At 36.6% G+C, this 26,924-nt stretch overlaps 1 protein-coding gene across 1 annotated transcript; it reads left to right on the forward strand.

Annotated features, from left to right (window-relative positions):
* CAND1 (cullin associated and neddylation dissociated 1) lies at positions 1 to 23,864 on the forward strand. The gene is made up of 15 exons (XM_021547455.3): positions 1 to 204; positions 4,357 to 4,500; positions 11,194 to 11,348; positions 13,060 to 13,183; positions 13,570 to 13,826; positions 13,908 to 14,013; positions 14,513 to 14,658; positions 15,725 to 16,017; positions 16,665 to 16,806; positions 17,418 to 18,911; positions 19,680 to 19,775; positions 21,470 to 21,639; positions 21,736 to 21,900; positions 22,128 to 22,235; positions 23,315 to 23,864. The coding sequence occupies exons 1-15, from the start codon at positions 137 to 139 to the stop codon at positions 23,537 to 23,539; spliced, it is 3,693 nt and encodes a 1,230-aa protein (XP_021403130.1). The 5' UTR covers positions 1 to 136; the 3' UTR covers positions 23,540 to 23,864.
* Positions 23,865 to 26,924: the final 3,060 nt, after the last annotated feature.

Below are 26,924 nucleotides of genomic sequence, written 5' to 3' on the forward strand. Positions count from 1 at the left end.
CCCGGCCCGGCCCGGCCCGGCCCGGCCCCTGCAGCCGCGGGCCAAGTGCAGCCGGCGAGGCCGGGAAGACGCCGCCGCCGCCGCCTTCTGCTCTCCTCCTCTCCCTTCCCCCCGTGCCCTGGCCGGGTCCGTCAACATGGCGAGCGCCTCGTACCACATCTCCAACCTGCTGGAGAAAATGACATCCAGCGACAAGGACTTCAGGTGAGATCCGCCGCCGCCGCCCCTCCGCGTCCTCCGCCGGCCCCGCGCCCGCGCTGCCCCTGCGGCCATTGATTCCGGCCCCGGGCCTGGAGCCGCGGCCGCCCGGGCGGGGGCAGGTGCCCGGCGGCGGGGCCGGTGCCGCGGGCCCGGCTGTCCGCGCCGCGGCGCCGGGTGCGATTCCACGGGGCTACCCCCGGAAGAAAGTTCCTGTGAGGGGAGGCCCTCTACTCTCTGCCCGTGAAGGACGGGGCGCGGCGGTGCGGGCACTGCCGCGGCCTCCACGCATCGTGGGCAGAGATCTCCAGCAGCCAGGAGAGGCCGAGCGGCCGCCAGGTTTGCTGACTCGCGTGCGGACGGGCGAGGCTGGAGGTCTGAATTCCCGACCTCGCAGATGCTCAGAAGCTGAAGGGACGAAGCCCTGAGCAGCCAGCTGTCGCTGACGCTGCTTTGAGCAGCAGAGGTCGGATGAGGTGACCCCTCTCGTTTCTTCCCAGCTTCAAAAAACCTGGATCCTGTGATTCTACGAATAGAAGCAGGAAGGGATGGCCAGGACGGCAGACTCAGGAGGGTGCAGTGGAGGGCCACGGTGATAAAGGGACTGGAGCATCCCCCTTATGAGGGAGGACTGAGGGAGCTGGGTGTGTTTAGTCTAGAGAAGACAGGAGGCCTCATTAATGCATATAGTTATTTCAAAGGTGCGTGCCGAGAGGATGGTGCCAGATGCTTTTCAGTGGTGCCTAGTGACAGGATTCAGAGGAATGGCCATAATGTAAACCACAATAAGTTTCACCTCAACACGAGGAAGATCTTTGTTACACTGAGGGTGGCAGAGCGCTGAAACAGGCTGCCCAGGGAGGTCATGGGGTCTCCCTCTCTGGAGACTTTCAAACCCCGCCTGGACATGTTCCTGTGTCAAGTGCTCTAGGTGACCCTGACTAGGCAGGGGCGTTGGACTGGATGATCTGCAGAGCTCCCTTCCAACCCAGGCGATTCTGTGATCCTACGGTCACATCCTTCGGGATGCTGTGTCTTTTAGACAGTGGGGTTTTGTGCTCCTCATGTAGTTTGGTACTGCCCCTGTGCATCCAGAGAGAGAAGTCCAGTTAAGTCTTACAGGGACAAGACTGGAATTTAATTTGAGTTCAGGATCTGTCACAGGAGCACTACTTTTCATTGGATCATTTCCTTGCTTTGTAGTAAATTAATAGCAGATTAAATGTAAAATACCAGAAAATGAAATAATACAAGTAAACTGTTAAAAACTAGCAGATAATAATACATTTACACATTATTTCTGGGAAAGTATTAGGTTTAAAAGAATTGCATTGTTTTGGTATTGAGTGCAACCAGAAATTCAAGTTGGAAGGCTTTACCTGTCAGTGAGAGAATATCAATACAGGCAGGGAAAAGGCATAAAATACACTTGTTTTTTGTGCTTTGCTGCAGCATCACAGTGCTTAGTTTAAAGGAAAACGGAGGTGGTGATATATAGAGTTGGGTTTTGAATAATCTTGTTAGGTTTTGAAAAGTTTTAGTACTGAACACAAATTTGATATAGGATTTTAGTGTCAATTTCTTTGAGATTTTAATAGAATTACATTACTTGGAGAGTTCAGACTGGAAATTTTGGAAATTAAAAAATACTGATTAATCTAAAAAGAGACAAACTAAAGTTGCCTGATTTCTTTAAATTGTTCTGAACTAGACTGAAACATTTTTTCTTCTAAATGTTACAAGGTTTTTTACTGTTTTCGTACTAATTTGTTTCTGTGATTAAGTGAAATTTCCATTTTGTACTTAGGGGAGGATGACTTACAGTAAGTTCCAGTGGATTTGTAATAACTACTGATTTTTATGATTTAAAAACTTTCTGTATAGAAGGGATAGGTTAAACCTGTCTAGTGCAATTGTAGTAAACACTATTTTTTCCTCCCAGCTTTGTGTAATTAAAACATCTTGTGTAGTTCCTTTAGTAGAGTACACTTCAGAAATTCTGTTCTAGTAGCTTTGAACAACTTTGAAATTCTCAAATATTGAAAAAAAGTCTTAACATAGATTAAAATCTAATGTTACAAACCATAAAAAATGAGTGATGATAGACTGGCTGTTATGTAGTAACACTGTATGAAACTTTATGTGTATTTGCATAATGGATAAAATAGTATTTAGTTCCAGTAACTGTAAGTGCATTTGTTCTTAGATCACATCTGTTTGAATAGGGACAGTGTAGTTATCTTGCTTATATCAGGGAGCAGAGTGTAAAACAACTGTTCAAGTAAGTAGTCTATTGTAAAAAGTAATCCTTATTTTTTTTGGATAAACTGACCTGTCTGATTCAGAGCTGGAATATGATTGTCCACATGGAAGCTTGGGCTTAAGTTCTAAAATGGACAGTCAGGTAAGGTGGCAGGTTACAGTCTGGCTGTGGAAGGAGTGTCCTCACTGCAGGAGGAGAGTGGCTGCTCTGAGTACAGCTGCCTGCTTTGCACCAGGTAAAGATTGATGTGCAGGCAAGGGGACTTGTGACTAGGTGTTCGGGTTGGTTTGCATGTTTCAGTGGAGGAGTCTACCAGGAGAGTGTTGTAGTTGTGTGCAGAGGCTGCTGGTGCACCAAGGATGTGCATGCTCTGCTTAGTTTAGGAACGGACAAGTAGGTGATGAGTGGACATGATCTTCTAAGGCTAGGAAATAGGAGCTGTTGGCCAAGGAAGTGAGAGGAGGTGAATCAGTTTTTAAGAAAAGGAGGTAAATAGAGCAGTAACTTGGAGACAGTTTTTGAGTGTTCTAGTACTGTATGACTTCATGTATATCCTTAAGTTAGGTGCTGTCTGTTACCTTTACTTACCAAGTAGCCTTATTCATTACTGTGCTTAAAAGCTGATGCTTTGCATCCACAGCCTGTTTTTGTGCACATCTGGTTCCTGTCAGACTGCAGGCTTGCTTCAGTGGGACTGTTGGGAGTGAGTGAAAAAGTGGTGAGGTCTTATCTTAGAAACACCTTGAGACCATTAGACTGGAATTATTAAGAGACAGGATAAGTTGAGGTCCATTATGTGAGGTTAGGCATCTGGCATTTTTGATGCATGTTAAGATTATGCAGAGTCTTGCCTTTCATTTTCAGTAAAAAGTAGTATATGGCATGTCAAGCTGCAGAGATAACCTTCCAAGCATGACCTGAGCTGAAGTGATGTCTGCTTGAGGCTGATGTGCCTTAATGTTTTAACCCTTAACTGTTTAACTACAAGCCCTTGTTTGGAGTTTTGAATGGGGGTTGATGTCAGTACCAAAGCCCATAGGATTTGTAATTGAGTAATACATCTGTATTGCTGCTTTTGAGAAGAGACGACACTTACAAAAGAAAAATGGATTGTGAAACAGACTTCAGAAGGAGAAGAAACAGAAAGCAAAAGGCAATATTTTTTGGAAAGTGATTTTTCAGTATGTTCTTCTATTGGTGGATATGACTGTTATTAAATAGTAAATTAATTTATATGAAATATTATTTTATTTGCTTGATCTCTCAGTAATTAATTTTGTTCTTTGCTGTGGCACCCTGTATTGAGGGCTGGATAACTGATCAGCTCTGTTTTCTGAGCTGTAAACAGGCTAGTCTGTACAAGGCAAGAAAATTAAAAACACGTGGAACGTAAGCTTAAATTTTATTTCTCCATTAATTAAAGTTTGACTTTTGTAAATTTTATGGGAGAATGTTTGAGAAACTACATTTTTCTGCTTGCTTAAAACTTGTTTTAAAATGAACTCAGAGCAAAGATACTTTTTTTACAAAGTTTAAAAAAAACCCTTGTTTTTTACAACATCAGCATAGCTTATGGGAGGACTATTTAAAATCTGTGAAAGTGTCAGTTTTTCTTTGTGGAGATCATGGAGATCATGTGGAATATAATGTAAATGCTGGAAGTGAAACATGTAGCTGTTCTCATAAGAGAAAGGTGATGACCTAACTCAGTTATTATCCTTTTCAAATACAGTTTTTCTTCCTTTTTGCTGCTTGCATCACAAAACAGACAACAGTAACTCAACGTTAAATGTGATTTTTTTGATAACAAATTATGGAAACTGAGCATCTTGAATCCTGAGCACTGTGAATAACCCATATCCCTTTAGCAATAATTATCTCACATATTTTGTCAGGTTTATGGCTACTAATGACTTGATGACTGAACTACAGAAAGATTCCATCAAGCTGGATGATGACAGTGAAAGAAAGGTGGTGAAGATGATATTGAAATTATTGGAAGATAAAAATGGTGAGGTGCAAAACTTAGCTGTCAAATGGTAGGTATTCTTTTTCTATGATGTAAAGAATTGTATAGTGACTGAACAATATAAAGCACTTTTGAAAATTCAAATGACCACTGCTTCACAAAATAATTTTGAAATTTATGTCCCCACAGGATCCCTTATTCTTGTAGACTACCTGCCTTAATTGTTGTAACATGAAAAGCTATATTTTGTTGACATTGGGGATTAATATTTGGGGTTTCAGGTACCAAATAGCACATGCAGTCCTTGCTGGAAGTATTAGTGATGCGCTTGTTCTTTGGTGATAACGCTTGATTGCTAAATAGACACTAAAAGCTTACAATTCAGTGTTAGTTGCCACATTGATACTTGATGGTGAGACCTTAGATAATGTACAGGGGAAGAATTGTAGTATTAGAATTGTTTTCAAGCAGACATGAAAACATGACATGGTAAAGATATGGCCTTGGTTATCAAACGTGGAACTTACCTGTTCAATAACAGTCAGAATACTGATGGTTTTACAAGTTTTATAGGAACTGTAAATGTTTTATGGGATCAGGGTGCATTTACTTGCATTTCAGAGACTTCTGTTGCTTAACTGCCCTCTCTTCCTCACTTTATTGAGCTTTGTAAATGGTATGACTTTTCCAGAGCATCCTTTGAAGAGGAGCTACATTTCCTACGACTTTTTGTTCGTGGCCATTCTGACTTTTTGTGTGCTTTAAAGAAGGCTTCTCTTAAGAGGCATATAGTGTTCCTGAGAATGCTTCTTGTTTGTAAGCTCAGGTTTTTTTTAATCCTCCATATACACTACTTATATTCCATGAGGTACGGATTGAAGTAAACTTGGTATGCAAGAGCTTGAGAAGTTTCACATTGTGACCAGCCAGGTTTGTTATAGCTTGTTATTCTTTGTAGTTTGCCCTGTCAGACTAGCAGAGCAGAAAAAGCCTGTGTGTACCTCTGCTTATGTACTTAGAAGCAGTGTTTGCTTCAGCTTCTGAAGTGTTGTAAGTGATGGTAACCAAAACCTTGCACAGACAAACTGGTGTAGGAATGTCAAATTTCAAGCCAGATAATAGATATTAGCTATATTAGCACTATAATTGTCACTACTTTTTCCCTGCTGTCAGTAGGGACGCAGTGTTGTTAAAATGTCTTACTCATCTCCTTTTCATAACAACACAAAATAACCTGTTTCTTTTTAATTTAAACTTCTGGAATGTCTGAATTCCTTATGGTTTCATGTCTTTGAAATAGATTGCTTATACTCAATGAGAAGAGCATATTGTTGTGAAACTTGGCTCAGGCTTAGAATTGTCTTTGTGCGCAATAGCATTTTGTGGAAAAGTTACATTTTAGCATACATGCAATGCTAATTTCTAATGTACATCCTAAAGTTGTTGTGAAGTTTAGATTAATGCACATAGGCACATACATCACAATCTTTAATGGCAGTGTAAAAATTTAGGATCTAAAGTACAGGTAATGCATACGAAAACATTAAAGGTTGCAGAGGAAAGAGAATGAGAAAGTAGATGACTTCTGTGTGTGCACATGTCCTGTTCCTATTAACAGTTCTTCAATTTTTAAAGTTTACTTTGATATATTGGTAAAACTCTTGGATTTAACTAATGTGACTGAATCTCTTTCAAGTTTGGAGTGTTTTTGAGAAATCCAAATAATGTTAAGGAACAGTATTAAATTTACTTTAATGGGACAAGAAGCATAATGGAAAAGTTTTTAGGTGAATTGTGAACAATCTGTGTAGAAGATGGACACATGTACATTCTGGAATGCATCAAGTTGACTTGATTTGGTTTTTGTGTCCCAATCACTTGCAGCTATGCTTTGAATTAAAAAAAAAAAACAAACCCATGACTCTTTTAGTATTTCTTCTTAAAGCAGCTTGTACTCAAAACAAGTCATGACAGTTTTAAGCCTAATGCTGCTGCTTCTTCCTGTTTGCTGTTCTTGTACTCCTTGTTCCTTTTCTCACACTGCTTCTTACCTGGTTTTGTCACAGATTGGTTTAGGGACTCAGTTTTCTGGCTTAGTGCTAGCTTCCTGCAGTTTACATGTTGGTAGAAACATTGGTGGGGGTGAAGGATGGGAGAGGCTGAACACTGCTAAGCTGTAGATTTTTTAAGGCAGATCTGAAATCTTCCATCTATTACAACACTGGGTGCAAGCCTGATTCATTGGGAAGTTAATTTCATCCAGCATATTTTTCTTGGCTTTTTAAGTTTTAAATATTTTGTCCTCTTGTGTATTTTTGTTAAGCATTTCTTGGCACTTCAGCTGAGAAAGGCATAAGCTGTCTTTAGATCTCTCTTAATTGAAATGCTGTGGTGAACTGTAGAGACTATCGGCAGTAACTTTCTTCAGACCCTTAATGACCATTAAAGTATCAATTCCCTCTCGTAGAGGATTTAAGACAGCCCAATGTACTTTTCAATCTACACTTCAGATAGATTTTTTTTTCTTGAGGAAGGGAGAAAAGTTTTGCAGCTTGTTAGGGGAACTTCTTCAGGTAGATCAATGGAAATGATCTGAATAAAACTCTTGCATAAGAATCAGTCTTTGAAGATATGATTCTCAAGGTCACTGAACACAGCAGATTTAAAACAATTTGGAGCAACTGTAAAGCAGTGTTTATTTTTAGGCAAGTGTAGCAACTAGTGAGCAGTGTTCCTGGTTTTGCCTTATCCGCTGCTTGCTTTTGCACTTGAGTAAGAGGAGCTCTATTGGTTAAAATGCTGATGAACTTTTTTTTTATCTCTACAAAGCACACTGGTGATTTTGTTCTTGCTCCTTTCAATTACCGTATGCTGGTTTGGGGCAGGATAAGCTGTATAAAAGCAAAACAGAAGTCAGTTTTTGGGTTCATAGTTATTTGGGTAGCTACCTTGCAAAATGGTTGTCCAATTAATTTCTGAATAAAAATGAAAATTAATGAGCTGAATTATTAGTCTTGAAGTAAAAGTTGGCCTGCTGTAATCTTTGACTCTTCAGAAGGGAACTGAGTTTTAAGTTTTTTGCTGTAGGCAGTAGATGAAACCTATCTCAGTAACAACAGGTTGTTTGCCTTGTTTTTCTTAACTGCCTGTAAAATATTAAATGTATTTTTGTTGTCTCCATTTTTTTGAAGGAATAGTTTATGATTTACCTGATAGTCATAGGCTGTTTTACCATCAGCCGGTGTGGAAAAGGCTATTCTTACAGCATATCCTTAGTTTATAGCTAAGTGTAGTCCAGCATGGTATCTTGTGCACCTTATAGCAGCAGTAGTTACATTGCCTGTGGCTTGATTAAGATTATGTGCATCAGGTGTAGTCAAGCAGTGTGGTTTGTCTAAGCAGAGGTATTGTGTTGGTATTGCTTGTGCCTCATTGCTGATAATCTTGGTAATGCTCTGTTGGTGCAAATTGCACATTGTTTCATGTGTTCAGTGTTGCAGTTTAAGGGTGAACTGTTTCTCATTTTGAAGACTTTGATATCCTGCCATTTAAACCTACACATAGAAATTTTTATTATTTCACACTGTGAAATCTTTCCTGAAACCAGTTAAGAAGCCAAACATACTCAAATCTATCTAGAGTGAAAAATAATAGGTGGGATTACAGTAAGCACTTTCAGTGATTCCTCTCTGTGGTACTGTAGTTTCTCTGCATTTATCAGCCAACTTCTCTGGGCAGTAGTTCAACGTAGGGAGCTCTCCCTGACGCTGTGAGTCTGAGTCATTAGTGTGAACAGGATGATGCATGTATTAGCTGCTGTGTGGCTGATCCAGTTCAGCAGCTTTAAAGCATTTTGTATGCTTTGGTAATACACTACTGCACATCATGCTATACTAGTGATTATACAACAAATCAAGTTGTGAATAATGTGGTTTGTTTTTTTTTTAATTTGTGAATTTTAATTTTTCCTTGTAAATAAGTATGCTTATTCCATAGCTGTTAAAATATGCCAGTTGGCGATTATAATTGATTATATATTGGGGTTCAGCTTCCTAATACAGAGCTATGCTATGAACACCTTTATTTTCAAATATGTGTAACTTAAAGGAGACAGTGTGTTGTCAGGCAGCTGAATAGGCTTTGTAGAGAGAACCTAGACACAAATTATAGGCTAGTGAAAGGGAAAAGATCGAAGAGCACTTAAAATGATCCAAAATGGCCTTCAAGTATGTAAAATACATGCTTAAGTGCAAAAGCTTTGTAGTCAGAACTGATTTGAAGCAAGAAGGCTATAGTTTATTTTCAATTTCTGATAAGATTGGTTTGTAATCTGGGACTAATAATAAGGTCTATAAGTGATATTTCCTGATTTTGAAGATGAGAAAAGCTTGAGATAATATTTTGCAAAATTAACTTCACAATTGTTATGTCTGCTTTGCTGAATAAATAGGACTGAAGATGCTGATTCAGGTAAAATATGGCTCAATACTTTCCAGCAATTTATAGTGTTTGTTAATATCAATCCAGTAGTTTGGTCATCTTTGAAACATTAGCAAAAAGGTGTTTCTGATTCTTAGCTGAGATGAATCTGATTGACTGGTGTTCACTGTGATTATTATAATTACTCAGAGGTTGCATTTGAAAAATAAGCATATTTAAATCAAAATAATTCAGTAGTTGTTCAACAGTTCAGGTTTAAAACAAGGGTTTTTTAACCTTGTGTACTGTAGTCTGTTGACTGAAACACACAGGGAATTCAATTTCTCTGGACTACCATGGAGTGCCTTGGAATTCTATTGGTTTCTGTTTCAGTTGATTTGTACTTGTGTTGCTTGCAAAATAATTTACTATGCACCAAGAGTAGATGCATGCAACAGCGCGGTGAGTATCCACTGACTAGCAGTGTTGTGTATTTGAAGAGAAACTCTATATATAGATGTGTCAGTGAATCACGGTGAAGGAGGCTCGACTGAAGAGTCAAATCAAGTTGTGAAGAAAGCTGTGAGCTTTTCCTGCAACTGGAGAAGATGTTTCAACTGCAGCCAGGGATGGCTTGCTGTATTTGTGTCTCAGAGATAATTATTGGTAATAATCTGTGTTTGCAAAGGTTTGTGTACAGATTTATCAGTTTTTAAGTTAGAGGCAAAAAGTCTTTACCAGTATTAGTGTTCAGAAATTATTTTAATAATGCATTATTAATTTAACATAATTGAAGCAGTAAAATTACCAGATTAGACTGGCGATACGGTCCTCCAAACCCATCCCTAGTCTCAGGGCTAGTAGTCTTTAGTGGCTGTAGAGATAGTTTAATTGAATCTAAAGAATCCAGTACAGTGCCCTTTCCCTAAATTAAAGGGCAATGTTAAGTTAGGGCATGAGGTCTGACTGCTTTTAAGGAACGTCTCTGTCAGAATTGTTCATTTCTGCAGAAGCTGCTGAAGCATGTGAGAAACCATCCATTATGTCATTTCTGTGCACTTAAAGGGCTTCTTTTTATACCTTTGATCAGATACCAGTCAGTATCTCAATTAACAGTTCTCTTGAGATTATCTGTATGCTGTATTTTCTAAAAGTGTAACCCCAAAGTTGTTGTTGTATATTTATTTTAAGGTTATATGTAAATCTCCATTAAATACTCCACAAATTTAATAAATTGCAATCTTTCTGAATTTGTGGCATTGATGTGATCATAAAGCATCAGTTTCAGATGTCTGTGCCCTAGTTTGATTAATCTCAAATTAGTTCCAAGTTCTGTGTATTAACAAAATGGAGTTGCAAGTGATACTTCAGTGTCTGGTTTTGGCAAATATGTTTTGCCTTTGCTGCCTCTCTGCCTACCCTTCCCCTGCCCACACCCCCCAAATGTATTTTCAGCAGGTTTTACCACATGAGTACACACATGAGGGGGAAGGAGAGAAAGAAACCAAGCAGGTTATGGTTTGTGAAGGAAGGCTTGGAAAGTGCTAGGTGTGATTGGCGTGGGATTTGCATATTCCTGGGTGTTAATGTAAGTGTTGTGCCTCAAGTGCAGACATTGTTCTGAGTTCATGGGAGGTAAGGTGTTGTGAGCATGGCCATCAAAAGAGAAGCTCCAGGTTTGCCTAACATGATGACAGACCACTGATGCCAAAACTTTGAACCTTACTCTGGTTACTATTGTACAGTAAGTCACACATAGTGCTTGAGTGCAAGGGCTTGCTTGTCTATATCCTCCTCCTGTTTGCTCTTGCTTTTGCCTTTTGCTTCTGCTAGGTAATTTTTTATAATAATTAGGTCTTGCCCCTGTACATTCTTGGACGTGGGAAAAAAGTGTAGCAGCAGTGGGGTACATACAACAGATTTGGGGATGGAAGATGTGTTTTGGGTTTGTTTTACTGCATAGAGCTGTGACTGAAACCAAATGTTATATAGAATAAAGATGCAGTAATTAAGAACATTGTTTACTTGTCTGTGAATTATACAGACATTGATGGTCAAGCATGTAACCTGATGGCTCTGGCTAGGTTAATTTTTGTTATGACTAAGAAGGACTGTGGTTTTGAGACTGAAGCAGAACAGTAATACAAAACGAATTTCCAGCTCCAAATAAAAAACATGTACTAAGCAAGTGTTTTGTTACTAGATTTATAGAGGTAAGTCCAACCAGATGAAGGTTTTCAATTTTAAAATCCTGCTTTGTGTTGCTACCAAAACCAACCTGAAGTTTTATGACTTGAATGCAAAATAGTGTTGCCAATTTAATACTCTTCTCTTGTTTATACAGCCTGGGACCTCTGGTGAGTAAAGTGAAGGAGTATCAAGTGGAGACCATTGTAGATACCCTCTGTACAAACATGCTTTCAGATAAAGAACAGTTACGTGACATTTCAAGCATTGGTCTTAAAACAGTGATTGGAGAACTTCCCCCAGCTTCCAGTGGTAAGGCATTTTGTTCTAAAGACTTCATGTATTTTTATCATTTACTGACTCAAAAAAAAGAAAAAAAGTTGGGAGTTTTAAAGAAGAGGATTCAGTTAATTTAGCATTGGAACTAGTTTCAGGATAAAAACATGGCACAAATACCCTTTCAGTTTCTCCTTCTCTGACTATATTGCCAGCTCGACAACTTTTTTTTTACTGAAGGATTGCATTAATGTGGAGTACAAACTTAGAGAATATGAACTTCAGTATAACAAGTTGTAAAAGCTTTTATTTTAATAATTGCCTGGTGGAGCACATCTAGGCTGCAGTAATACTAAATCTCATGTTGGTCTTTGGTTGATAATACACTTTAAAATTTATTACAACCATCTGATTTCTTATCTCACTTTCTAGGAATTGTTTTGGGAAGTACCTTGTATTTCTGACAGTTGCCTGTTAAATTAGTGAAAGTCTTACCTGTAGGTTTAAATGAAGACAGTCTTTCCTCTGAAAGAGACACTAATGTTCAATAGCATTACTTTTTTACTCAAGTGCTTTTCACATATCATAGTGTAGGATATGAATGAGACTAGAGAGTAATTAAAAAGGCTTTGGAAATTGCATTTTTAGATATTGAGGTCTCTTGAATTAAGAAAAAAACCCTGATTTTGATATCCTGTTTGAAAATTGACATGTAAATCTTGCTTCTATCAAGCAGCAGAGACATGCATAAGCCTTACATAAATAACTAATTTTAAGTAATTTGTTTTAAGCTTTTACTCTTTTGTTTGCTTACACAAAAGAAGATTTTTGGGTGGAGGTAAAGCTCAAACAAAAACATAGGCAAGTCTTGCAATATAATTAATGTTCCCAATATAAAAATAAACAACATGTTATTTCTTGCTCCCAACTCAAACACAGATTATTCTCTTTTTCTTAGCCTCCATGGTAACACATTAGACTGTCCACTCGTTATATTTTACTTTTAGTTGTAGTTAAGAATGAGCCACAATATATATAAAGTAGATTAACTATAGGTTGGAATGATAATAATTTCACATTGGAATTTGCAAAAGGTAACTCAATTTCATGCAGGTGAACATGAGTACTAACCACTGGGCAGTCATTACCATGACAGGAGTTCCTTCTCATAATTACTTGAAATAATGTTAGACAATTAGAGGGAAGGGGAACTATGAAGTTGTAATAAAGACATTTTTAGTTGTATTTTAAAATACTTCAGATAGAATTTTCCCCCCCTTTCTCAAATGTTTCAGGAGTATTTCTGCGACTTTTAAGTAGCTTCTTGTGCAAAATAATTTTATTTTGATTTTTTTTTGCCATAAGAAGTAGCTCCATCTGCTTCTGTGCTTTTCCATACCATATGGTTTATACATTAATTTTTACCTATAGTCCTTTCATTTATAGACGTCTTGTGGCTTTCACTTTCCATTGCTTGCTCTTCCAAAAGCAGTGTTCTGTTGTGTATACCTTCTAGGACAAGAATCCCTCCTGCTTAGCATGTTTGTATATAGATAGTCTTTTCAGCTCTAATGCGGAGCATACGTGACATCAGCAGAGTGGCTGCTTAAGCTTGTTTTGTTGATTGGAAAAAGTTTCTTTATGTAGATTGGGTTGCTTTCCATAGCCACAAACATCATCTCTGGTGTTAAAAGCTGTATTTTTTTTTTAATATTATGGAAATGCTGAGGTTTTGTTGTACTTTCAGGTTCTGCATTAGCAGCTAATGTTTGCAAAAAGATCACAGGGCGTCTCACTAGTGCTATAGCCAAGCAGGAAGATGTGTCTGTTCAACTGGAGGCACTGGATATCATGGCTGATATGCTGAGCAGGTAAACATCCCTCTGTTAATATGCTGGTGAATGCTCAGTTTTCCAAATGTTAAAATTACATTATTCAAAGTGATATGAAATAATATGGTAATACTATGTGTACATGAAACTTAATTTAGGAAAAAATAAGTGAATGTATTGAAGATAATTGGTTGATCAATTACTAATGTTCTGAGAACTGTAGTTTTAAGCTTATTTCAGTGCTTATTGTTTTGAAGGTATGTTTTAAACTAATTTCTTTTAACAAATTCTAAAACCTGAAATTTTAAAGATTTGATTGGAATCTTTGTGATGTTTGTGGGAATATTTGAAGGATTGTTTTACAGTATATGAACAAAGTTATCTAGATTCAATTGGTTTTGAGTTTGTGTTTTGTCTGTTTTAAGGCAAGGAGGACTGCTTGTTAACTTCCATCCTTCAATTCTGACCTGTCTGCTCCCCCAGCTGACCAGCCCAAGACTTGCTGTGAGGAAAAGAACCATCATTGCTCTTGGTCACCTGGTTATGAGTTGTGGCAATATGGTTTTTGTTGACCTCATTGAACATCTGTTGACAGAACTGTCTAAAAATGATTCCATGTCAACAACTAGGACCTATATACAGTGTATTGCTGCTATCAGTAGGCAAGCAGGTCATAGAATAGGTAAGAAAAATATATTAATTATCTTTCACTTTGAAGTTTTCCATGAGAATAATTACTTAGCTAATTTTTTTCTCTTACCAGGTGAATATCTTGAGAAAATAATTCCTTTGGTTGTAAAGTTTTGTAATGTAGATGATGATGAACTACGAGAGTACTGCATTCAAGCCTTTGAATCTTTTGTTAGGAGGTAAGTCATTCATGGGTACCTATTTCAGGCTTTCTTAAGATCTAATAGTGTGTCATTTGATTGTAAGTTGTCAAGAGATAGCCTCCTTCATACAAAACACTCTTGCAAGCTTTGAGCTGGCACAGTTTCTATAACTGTCTTGTAACTTAACACTTAAGCAATGTGTTATGTCTGTATTCTACAAACTTTCTACTGTGCCATTGCTACTTGTGCAAGCAAGATGTGGGAAGCATTCTAGTAATACTTATGTCCAATAGTGGTTGTAAAAAATTGGTATCCAAAGGCATAAAAGTCCTTTGCAACCTTCCAGTCTTGTAGATCCTGTTACAAAGTGGCATTGCCCTTTCTAACCTTACCTTTGAATTTCTGTAGTTCAGAGGTATGCCTTGATGTTGTCTTGGCTACTCTCTCCAAAGTACAGTATGCAGCATGAAATCTTTTAAGAATATTTTAGTACTTCAAAGTAATTTGACAATTATTGTATTTTTATATTACACAGGTGTCCTAAAGAAGTTTATCCTCATGTATCCACTATTATAAACATTTGTCTTAAATATCTTACTTATGATCCTAATTACAATTATGATGATGAAGATGAAGATGAAAATGCTATGGATGCTGATGGCGGTGATGATGATGATCAAGGTATGTTCTCTTTTTGGTTTGGGGGAGAGGATGAGCTTTTGATCCTGTACCCATCTGAGAAAATTGGTCTGGGTGGTAATACTCCTGAGTACCAGCCTTTGAATGTCTTGTGTACTTTCATTCAAATTTTGTACTTTGTTTAAACATGGCTAATGAACTCATTTCCTGGAATAAAGTATGGGATGTTGATGCTGGAGATTAGTAATTCTGAGAGTGAACATAAAATACAAGACAAATATTTTAAAATACCTGAAAGGTGAAAAAAGGCAGAAGCATGTCACATGACATAACTAAAGTGAGAACATCAGTTAATGAATTGAAAATACATATATAGCACGGAAAAAGCTTCTCACTACTTTCCACTATAATATATTGGTACCTAATGCATAAAATCAGAATAGATTGAAAATTACTCAGTATTTTTCGGTAGGATAGAAGTGTTTCAGCCTGAAAGGCATAAGGTATCTTATTGTTAATATGGTGGCAAGCATTGCCAGATGCAAGCTTTGTGAGAACTTGGACACACAAGTAATTTGAACTGAGGGCATAAAATTCTCATTACTTCAGGAAAGGACTACGCTACATAGTTGTTGCTTTAAGACCTGAAAAATCTATATTGCTTATTTTATACTTTTTGGTTTTTTTGGGGGGATGCTGTATAGTTTGATTTATTTCTAGAAAGAAGCAGACAAAATAATTTGTTGAATCTTGATCAGCTAGTATTCACTGTTGCTTTGTTGTTTGTCACGAATAAAGAAGAATATGCTTTAAATCAGTAGTCAGTCTGGAAACATGATGGGGAGCTCCTTTTCCTATTTGCGGTTTAAATTAATCTGTGTGGAAGACTAGCATGAAAAAATTGGCTGAGAATTACAAGTTGAGCTATTTAGAAGACTTTTTATGTATATGGTTTTTAATGTAATTATGAACCTATTTCTTTGTGTGTCCTATGCAAACAACCCAACTTTTTAATTGTTTAAAGAGTGTGATCTTTTTAATTGTTTAAAATAGAACTTGATGCTTTGCTTGTCTAGATTTGAACATGTGCATAATTTATTTTTTCAAGGGAGTGATGATGAATATAGTGATGATGATGACATGAGCTGGAAAGTGAGGCGTGCAGCTGCTAAATGTCTGGATGCTGTGGTTAGCACACGACACGAAATGCTTCCAGAATTCTACAAAACTGTATCTCCTGCTTTAATAGCCAGATTCAAAGAACGTGAAGAGAATGTTAAAGCAGATGTTTTTCATGCGTATCTTTCTCTTTTAAAACAAACTCGACCTGTGCAAAGTTGGCTTTGTGATCCTGATGCAATGGAACAAGGAGAGACACCTTTGACAATGCTTCAGAGTCAGGTTATTTCTAAAGATTCTTGTTATCTTTGAGAAGACATGTTGAAATTTCACCCTGTCCATGAGGATAGTTCATTCAATGTGCTTTATCATGCTTTCTTCATACACAGGTTACAGTTTGTTCCTGTAGTACTAACATAGAGGGCAAACTGCGTAAACTGGCCCAAAAAAATGCAGCAGTCTTAGAAACTGAAATTGACTCATACAAGTGTGCTTATTTATTTCAATTGTTTACTCACTGTATGTCCTGTGTCATTTAGCCAAATTGCCAAAGCAAAAGTTACTTTGTGCTTTCTGTATCCAGACATAAGCACCAATGATCAAGATAAAACTTGATCTGCTGCAACATATTTTATTTGCAGAATAGAAAGGATAATGCTGAAAATCTTAATTGAAGTGAATTATTTAGGTGACTTTTCAGTTGTTGCTCTCTATAGTTTCATTAATGCAAATCACCTTTCAAAGCTAAATTACTTTATTTTTGTAAAGCATTTATTTTGAATCTTTATTTCTCAATGTTTCTACAACTTCTCTAGTTCTGTAGAGAAATCAGTGTTAGGATGCACATATTTCTTTATAGCCCCTGCAGTGATCAATAATTAAAACAATGCCAGCTATTGAATCAATTAACAGATGTTTGATGATTACAGGTTCCCAACATAGTTAAAGCCTTGCACAAACAAATGAAAGAGAAAAGTGTTAAGACTCGTCAGTGCTGCTTTAACATGCTGACTGAGCTAGTAAATGTGTTACCTGGAGCCCTAACACAGCATGTTCCTGTACTTGTACCAGGTATGAGAAACACAGCATTAACTTAAATACTTAATAATAAATGGTATGGGAAGTTCTGAAACATCAAAATATTGAAGTCCCGACTGTGCCTTTTGCAAAAGCTTTGAAGTATGACTTCTGTTGAAAGAAAATGGCGAAATAATCAGCTGTTATGTATATCCATATAAATATTTTATTCATATATTTCCGTTAGTCTTAAAAAGAAGATTAAAGGGTTTTTCTTCTTTATTAAATAAAATAAGTGAGTTTGATTCTTAATTACAAAATCAAACTGCCTTCTTTTCCATCCAAACAGAGAAAAATATTTTCCATAGTTTAGCTTTTAGAACTTAAAATGTTGAAATTTGAAGTAAGGTTGGAAATGTTAAAGGTTCAGAATTTCTTTATAATTAAGAAAATGTCATAAACCATTGAATGGCCCATGTCTTTTGATGGAGGACACTTAAAAGCCAATTGGTTGAATAAAGTGATGAGAGGGGTTTGGAAGCATTCAGAAAGATGGGGAGCCATAAGGCGTAAATTCAGTATAGCTGCCTTCCTTTGGAATTTTTGAAGTGTTCTAGCAGACTATAAATACCTGCCCTAAAAATACATATTTTGATTTCTTCCAGGAATAATATTTTCACTGAATGACAAATCAAGTTCTTCTAATCTGAAGATAGATGCTTTGTCCTGTTTGTATGTGATCCTCTGCAATCATTCTCCCCAAGTCTTTCATCCTCATGTTCAAGCATTGGTACCTCCAGTTGTAGCTTGTGTTGGTGACCCATTTTACAAGATAACATCAGAGGCACTTTTGGTTACCCAACAACTTGTAAAGGTTATTCGTCCTTTAGACCAGCCTACTTCCTTTGATGCTACTCCTTACATCAAAGATTTGTTTACTTGCACAATCAAGAGATTAAAGGCTGCTGACATTGATCAGGAGGTGAAAGAAAGGGCAATATCTTGCATGGGTCAAATAATTTGTAGCCTTGGTGACAGTCTAGGCACAGACCTGCCTAGTACACTTCAGATCTTTCTAGAGAGACTGAAGAATGAAATCACTCGGTTAACTACTGTGAAGGCAATGACATTGATTGCTGGTTCTCCTTTGAAAATAGATTTGAGACCAATCCTTGGGGAAGGAGTTCCTATTCTTGCTTCTTTTTTGAGAAAGAACCAGCGAGCTTTGAAGCTGGGCACTCTTTCTGCGCTCGATATTTTAATTAAGAATTACAGCGATAGCTTGACAGCTGCCATGATTGATGCAGTCCTGGATGAGCTTCCACCTCTGATTAGCGAAAGCGACATGCACGTATCACAGATGGCCATCAGTTTTCTGACAACGCTGGCTAAAGTATATCCTTCCTCCCTGTCAAAGATTAGTGGCTCCATTCTCAATGAACTTATTGGGCTGGTAAGATCACCCCTACTTCAGGGTGGAGCACTTAGTGCCATGCTAGAATTTTTCCAAGCTTTGGTTGTGACTGGTACAAACAATTTAGGCTATATGGATTTACTGCGCATGTTAACTGGTCCAGTGTACTCACAGAGCACAGCACTTACTCACAAGCAGTCTTACTATTCTATTGCCAAATGTGTCGCTGCCCTTACTCGAGCCTGCCCTAAGGAAGGACCAGCTGTTGTAGGTCAGTTCATTCAAGACGTTAAGAACTCGAGGTCCACAGATTCCATTCGTCTTTTGGCTTTGCTTTCGCTTGGGGAAGTTGGGCATCACATTGACTTAAGTGGACAAATCGAGCTGAAGTCCGTAATACTGGAAGCATTCTCTTCTCCTAGTGAAGAAGTCAAGTCAGCGGCATCATACGCCTTAGGCAGTATTAGTGTTGGCAATCTTCCTGAGTATCTGCCATTTGTCCTGCAAGAAATAACCAGTCAGCCTAAGAGGCAATACCTTCTTCTGCATTCCTTGAAAGAAATAATTAGCTCTGCTTCAGTCATTGGTCTCAAACCATATGTTGAGAACATCTGGGCCTTACTCTTGAAACACTGTGAATGTGCAGAAGAGGGTACAAGGAATGTTGTTGCTGAATGCTTGGGCAAGCTTACATTGATAGACCCAGAGACTTTGCTTCCACGACTCAAGGGATACTTGGCATCAGGTGAGGAGTAGTAATGCATCTATGTGTTGAAGCAGATGGCTTTATGATACATGTTAAATGGATCTAGTTTTTCAAATTACTTCCTTGTATGTTGTGTCTTGAAGTTTTGCTCCCCTTCTCCAACAACGGAAGTTTAAGTTCTTTTGTGTTTACTAGAAGTTGTTAGTCATACACAAGAATAACTTGTGTTCTGCTTTCAGGCATTATATTTCTGTTAACAGTGTTATGTTTTATGTTTAAGAAAGAGCTATAAACTTGAAGGGGGGAAGGAGCATGAACAACTAAGGGACAAATTAACAAACCAAATGCAACATTTTGACCTTTTGGTGTAAATTACTATTTTCCTAATTTTCAGATAAGGATTCTGAAGTTTTTTAAGAATTAGGAAAGATCTTTGTGAATAATTCATTAATCAGTCTCATATCACAAACTGTATTCACGTCTTTTTCATGTGCTTCTGCTGTAAAGGGGAGAATTTTTTTGTAGATCAATGTGTGATCATAAATAATCTGTTTTAATAGACTTATTGCTCAAATTATAAGGAGATAACATTACATGCTTATTACAATGTTATAGTATTTCCCCCCTGTTTAAAATGTTCTATCTGTAGGTTTGAATTACGTATTGCATTGCTAGCAATAAACAGCGTTTCTTGTTTGCTGCTCTTAAGAGTATTAGATGTCTAAGAGTAATGAGTAGCATTGAGCATGATTTAGATTCTGTTGTTCTGTTCTAATGTTGCATGTTCACACTTTTGTTTTGTATTAGGGTCTTCATATGCTCGAAGCTCAGTTGTTACTGCTGTTAAGTTCACTATTTCTGATCATCCTCAACCCATAGACCCACTCTTGAAGAACTGTATAGGTAAGTACTCCACTTGTACTGACAGCTTCTATGTTTTCAGGCAAGAGAGTTACATTTAAAATTTATTTCTTGTATTACCAGAAATAAATATTTTGAAGATACTAGAATTATTTGCTAATGATAACTATTGGAAGAGTTACAAGATACTTCCATAGTAGCCAATTATTTCTATTAATACTAATGTATTTGAATTCTGAACAGTAAAAATTGTGTCATTAAAAATTCTATGTATTGAGTTTGTGATGGGCAATACAAGAAGCTAATGTTTTTAGTAGGATGGGATCCAGAAGCTGATTTCCTTTCCCATGTTTTTGCCAAATTGTACCAGTTTAATGTAGTAAGATGTACTGTATTTACTGAGAAGTGTGGTCTTGGAAATATTTGATGTTCAGTCACTTAAAACTTGTATGCTTGTGTGAATTATTCTGAGTATTACCACGTTTTCAATTGTAAATACAGGTTATTATTATTTTGTAATGCTTGTTGTCTGAAAGCATTTGGAATTGTGTGTATTTTTATAAGGTAATCAGAGCTTTAAGTGTAACATCAGTATGACACAGACTTTTGCAATGCTGTAGCTTTTTAAATTTCACCTTTGTATAATAAACTATTGTAGATTTTTTTAAGATGATATGAATAATTTCTGCTTGGTTAATTACAGGTCTAAAGATCTGTAAGAATCATCTATGATTCTTAACCTAATAGGAGAGGAAAGATTTATGCCGAAAAGCATAAAGTTTTGTAAAGAAGAAGGTTTTTATTTATAGGGAAATGAAATCAGTTTACTGTGTGTTATTTTCATCACTAAACTTTTTTGTTTTTTAAGTAATATATTCAAGAATTATGCTTGTAGGTTTTTCCCACTCCCCTGAAGCTGCTTTGCCCTTTTGGTTTCTGGAAATATTTATTGATTATTCAATCAAAAAGCTATCAGAATTTAGTACGTTAAAAATCTCAGTCATTTTGAGTTTTGTTACCCAGCTTTTTGGTCAGTGTAAGTCACTTTGTCGTTACACCTTGTTGGTTTTCTCCTTAGAAAATGTTCATTTCTCATGGAAGTTGCTGCAACAATTTCACAAATATTGAGGATATATTCATGCAGTCATTTATTTCAAGAAGGCTGTGTTACAGAAGTATAGAATAATCTAATTTAAAAATGCCCACAGGTAGAGGGGCATGGGAGAGGTGGTACTACATTAATATATACTGAGTAGGCCAATTTTATAGTAATTAAGGTATTTTCAAAATATGCCAATTTGAGGGTTAAAAAATCAGTATGTCAGTAGTTTCCTTAAGAGGTGTTCTGGAATTCCTGAACTGCAGAAATTGAAATTGGTTTTCCAGTGCATATTTTGAAAGAATTTTAATAAATGGAGAAAATGAGAAGTTAAATGCAATTTTCATTAATTTATATGAAAAGAAAGTTTATATGTCATTGTGATGGTCATTTATTTTGATGGTGATACTGTTTCATTATATGCAGTACTATATAATAATTATATAAATTTTTTTCATATTATGATAATTACTCCTTTATTTGTGTAATCATGCTGAAATAGCTGGTGTCTGTTACATTAAAATAACTCCTGCACTAAATTTGTCTTTTTGAAAGTTTCAAACTAAGCAAAAATATTTTAAGTATTGCAAATATAAAAGATCCTTGATATTTGCTTTCTTTCTGTATGTGATTGCAGGTGATTTTCTGAAAACTTTGGAGGACCCAGATCTCAATGTCAGGAGAGTAGCTCTAGTGACATTTAATTCAGCTGCCCACAATAAACCATCTTTGATAAGGGACCTCTTAGATTCTGTGCTTCCTCATCTTTACAATGAAACAAAAGTCAGAAAGGAATTAATCAGAGAGGTAAGTTAACTGATAAGAACAATGCTAAATTTGTAAGTAGGTTGTTTTTTTAAAAGAAGTGTGTTACTTAACTTTTTTTTTTTTATTCACTGACAGGTGGAAATGGGACCATTTAAGCACACAGTTGATGATGGGTTGGACATAAGGAAGGCAGCTTTTGAGTGCATGTATACTCTATTGGATAGCTGTTTGGATAGACTAGATATATTTGAATTCTTAAACCATGTTGAAGATGGTCTGAAGGATCACTATGATATCAAGGTTAGCTGTCATTTTCTCTGTGAAAGCAGTGACTTTGTCCAAATATTTCAAATGTTGAATAGACTGAAATGGTAAAAATATTGCTTCATATGCTTAAGTACTTCACTATCTTTGCCATTTTAATTAAATTGTGTCTGTTCAGAAGGTTACACAGCATGGTGGGAAATATATCTCCATATATGTGCCAGGCATAAGTGTTGATAAATTGGGTTTTTTCCTCACCCTAGATGCTGACCTTTTTAATGCTGGTGAGACTATCTACCCTTTGTCCGAGTGCGGTGCTGCAGAGATTGGACAGGCTCGTTGAACCTTTGCGTGCTACATGCACAACTAAGGTATTTCAACATACTTAAGTTCATTATTTTGTGTTTTCTTACAGAAATATGAATGAACTTTAAAGAATACCTCTGTCCTGCTGCAGTATTTCCTGAGTTACAGTTGACAAGCTGTAGTAGGCAGGATAATTACATCAGGAATGAATGAATGAATGGATCTTTGTACAAGAGTTAAATTTATTTAAATTACAGATGGAGAGGTAGATTTTTAAGCTTCTTTTTAAAATTCTCTGATTCTTTGATACATTTTCTGTTGTTCCTTAAAAATTCAGCTGCCAATGGGACAACTTGTAAATCTCACTAAATAGTGAAGCTGGAATATTGAGAGTTTTTCTGACTTCTTATGATGGTGTTATTTCAGAGAAGCATTAGCTGATGAAGGCAGTGTACAGTAGTTCTTGTTTTGTTAGATTTTTTTTTTGTCTAGACTTTTGTTAGAGTTTTTGTCATTTACCCCACCTCTTCTTCATTAATATTAGAGGATTATTGGATCTTTGTAGTTAGTCTCCTTCCATTCCTGCTTGGTCTTGATTCACCTGCATGCTCTTACAGTCATTTATTGCCTGATTTACCTTGTTTTTCCATTACTCTAGTCTGCTATATTTCACATAATGAGAATTGACTGCCTTTAATTATAATTTATGTTTGTAGCACTGAAATACCTTTGAGAATAATAACAGAAGGTTATTCTAATAAATTATTCTAATAAAGGTCAACTTCTTTAAAAGGTTCTGTTCACTGGAAGATGGGAGTACTGTGATATTAGCAGTTTAAAGTCATTTACTGACCTTACTAGCTAAAGGTTGGCTGCTATAGTTGCTTTGATTTGGTGATTGACTTGGCAGCTTACAACTTTTTTCTGCTTACCTTGCCGTGTTGAAGCTTCAGTCCATTTGTAAACTGCTGGTAAAAATTCTGCTAAAAAGATATTTGGGGGTATTTTTTGTTCGGCTGTTTTTTTTTTAAAAGCGTAGATAATTTTGAGAGGAAATAGGTTTTTTTAAAGGCATGTTTATTTAAGATTGCTATAGAGGGAGAGTTGAGTAATGTTTCAAACATATTTTCATTTTTTTCCATAGGTAAAGGCAAACTCAGTGAAACAGGAATTTGAAAAGCAAGATGAACTAAAACGATCTGCTATGAGAGCTGTAGCAGCACTTCTAACCATTCCAGAAGCAGAGAAGAGTCCATTAATGAGTGAATTTCAGTCACAGATAAGCTCTAACCCTGAGCTGGCAGCCATCTTTGAAAGTATCCAAAAAGATTCATCATCCACTAACTTGGAATCAATGGACACTAGTTAGATGTTTGTCTAACGGGGACCATTATGTTGAACCGTATGATGCACTGAATTGACAGGTTATGAGTAAGAAACAGAAAAAGTATCTAATCTACACATTGTTCCACTTTATTTACCTTTATGGAGACAGTTGGCTTTTCCCATAATTGCTTTTCTAGCATTTATTTCAGAAATGTATTTCCATAGTCCAGAGTTTAACCACTCTTGTTTTAGTGGATTTGGCCACATTTGGGAATTAAAAAGTTGACTCATGGTGTATGGAAATAAATTCCAACATCCATTTGCCCTGTAATGTTTAGGATTAAAATGTCGAAATTTTGTGACCATGATTTTTTTTTCTTTTAGTCATTCTTTCTACTTGTAAACAAAATGGGGGGAGGTGGGAATCAAGTGTCCAGGTGCACCATGTTTTTTGTATGACTTTTTATTATTTTATTGTTTCAGCTTCATAAATTGGTTTGACTGGCAGATTAATTATGTGTAAGATTTATTACATTAAAAAGAGTTTGGGCACAGTTCAAAAAGAGCAGACACAAATGTCATTTTTACAGATGTGGGGATTAGAAAACCAATATCCCTGTTGTGCACACTAATTTTGCATGAGCAAGTTTACAAATATATATTGTCTGTAAAACAGCATGTGCAGTTTATTCGTAATACAAGTTAAAATAAGTTCTACTGTATCAGTGCAGTTTTCAGGTATTTTGACATATAGGCCAAGGGATTCATACAGGAAGGGATGAACAAAAGTTTGTTGTCTTAACCTGGCTTTTTAAAATGCCAGTAATATGACCCTGCAGATATTCTTACAGTAAACATGGCAATTTCTGCAGTTGTCATGGGTTTTCATTCCCGAAAACTGAATCCATGGGAATTAAGGTGGACAAACCATAAAATCGGAAGGAAACAAGATGGAGGTAAAATGAGCAGAGAAAACAAGAGCTGCTCAGTGGTTCCTGAACTTGGCACTCAACTTTGCTTTTGTGATAAAAGTATAAAGGAAGTTTCTTCAGTGAATTCTTTCTCCTATTCTTTACCTGACAGCTTTTGTTAAGAACCTAGACAAGTGTTGCCAGACCATCATTTTGTTCTGGCACGTGGCACCACCAGGAGGCTGCAATGCTGCAAGTGCCATAAAGTATCTGGTGAGACAGGAAATAGCCAAAAGGCTGGAGAGAGATAGGGGGCAAACAGAAGAAAACCTTCTGTAGATACACTGAGGTAATTTAGAAATGGACCAGAAGTGAATAGCTGGCAGTCCCAAAATGAACTGGATTTGGGACTTTAATAACAAAAAGATTGGGGACCACTGCCTCATTACTTGTTTAATGCAACTGCTTAGTTGTCTTTTTTTTTTTTTTTCCTGAAGTCAGATACAAATTTGAATTTTTTTAGTTAACTGGTCTTTTTTAGCTATTTTGATATTTTGGAAACCTGTTATGTGGGTACATGGCATAAGCTCCTACAGGACTGAAAAAGCATTCATTTTTATGACCTTAGAGACAGTTTCCTGTGAGCACTGGGGCTTGGGGGCAAAATCTTCAGCGTACATGCTTGCAGCTTGGGAAAAGCAAAGGAGATATTGGTACATTTTACTTTAATAGAAGGACCTGAACAAAGAAGTCTATGAACTCATTCAATAGTAACAATTCTAATGCTGTAGAAATTTTTGAAAATGTAGCTTTCTCTGTCTCCAAAGTCTTCATACTAATGTAACAATTGTCTTCTAGAAGTAGAAATAAATGAGATTAAACATATAAACCTATCTAAATGTCATGAAAAGAATTGGGATGACTAGAGAGAAACCATACAGTAGAAAAAGCACTGTGAATTAGGTATATGTTATCTTACTATATAAATCATCTACTTTAATTGCAGCAATATACAGGCCTCCTATTTAAGAATCTGTTGTGCTAAATAGTTGTCATACTAATCTTTAAACTTTTTGCATTAAGTTTTCAAAGTATATTAAAATGTTTTCTAGATCTAAAGTTAGATGTGATAATGGTATAAACATGAACTGAGAGGCTAAAATAGGAAAAGGGAGTAGGTGACAATGGTAAGTGAACAGAATATTTGTAGTTGAGAGATGTGTGTGCTTATGCACTACCATAACAAAAACCTGATGTGGTGGAGGCAGATCATCTTCACTTTGTTTTACAGTACTTTACAGTGGAGCAAGCTTATGGACAGAAGGGAAGGTTGAGCTCTATTACATTGTGAATGCTTTCTTGCAGAAGGGTAATCTTCACTTTGACCACTGACAAAGCAGGTGGGCACATAAGAACTAAGTCTTCCCTGTAAATTTCAGAAATTCTGAGTGTGGTTGTCTCCATGTAGCAGTTAGTTATTTTGGTGATGTGGGAAGACTAATTCATAAAGATTGTAACTGCACCATAATTGCTGAGATAATTTATCTGTACCAAAATCTAGGCCTGTTAGGTGTTGAAATTCCACTCAATTTCACTGGATCACTAGATTGAAAGTTTTCTTTGGTTTTCCCTCTGTGTATCCAAGTACTAGTATAAATCTGGTGTGTTTATGCTTTTAGATCAATTATGTTCAGTAATTCTGTTAAAGATGATGTCAGGAATACCTGTCGCTGTTTTTAAAATGCTAAGTATTTGAAACTGAAATAGGAAATTTCTCTCACTAAAACAAAACCAGCATTCTGAAAGGCTGCTCTTAGGATGTTTGGTAAAATTAGAACTTTCTCTAGTATTTTTCATTACTTTGCACACAGACAATTGAGACCAATTAACAAGCTTGTGCATAATAGAAAAATGGTTAGCCAGTCCTTACATTAGATTTTTGGGTTAAAATATTTTTGTATCTCAAAAATACTTCATGCTCTGTTTTTCAGTGAAAGAACTTGCCATCCTTACAAGAGAGTTTTTTTCTAAAATCATAAATTGAAACCTACAAATACTTCAAGAACGCTGCACTTCAATCATGTAAATTTATTTTTTATATAATTTTCATTCAAAGTATGGCACCTAATATAGCAGTTGACAAAATAAAGAGAGCTGTACTACTTCAAGTTGTATTTTTATGAGGTGTACAAAACAGCACATAGCCATGTAAACAGCATTGCTTCCCTCAAATGAAGGATTATATTTTAATTTCATGAACTTGAAGATAGGAATTAAAAATCAATATCTGCTCCTGTTGTATTTGCCTTAACAAGTGTTCTCAATAATGAGGCTTGGAACAAGTTCACCCTGCACTGGTGGACTTAGTAGTAGGGATTTAGCAACTGTTCTCATACTTACTGGTACTTCTCCATTACCTCCACTTTAAAAAGCAAAGTAACATGTGGCCTTGGATGTGTGTATGTGGGTTGTTTTTATTTTGTGAGTCCTGATCGTTTTGACTGAAATAATATTTGT

The sequence above is a fragment of the Lonchura striata genome, chromosome 5 (assembly GCF_046129695.1).
Source record: "Lonchura striata isolate bLonStr1 chromosome 5, bLonStr1.mat, whole genome shotgun sequence".
NCBI classification, from domain to species: domain Eukaryota; kingdom Metazoa; phylum Chordata; class Aves; order Passeriformes; family Estrildidae; genus Lonchura; species Lonchura striata.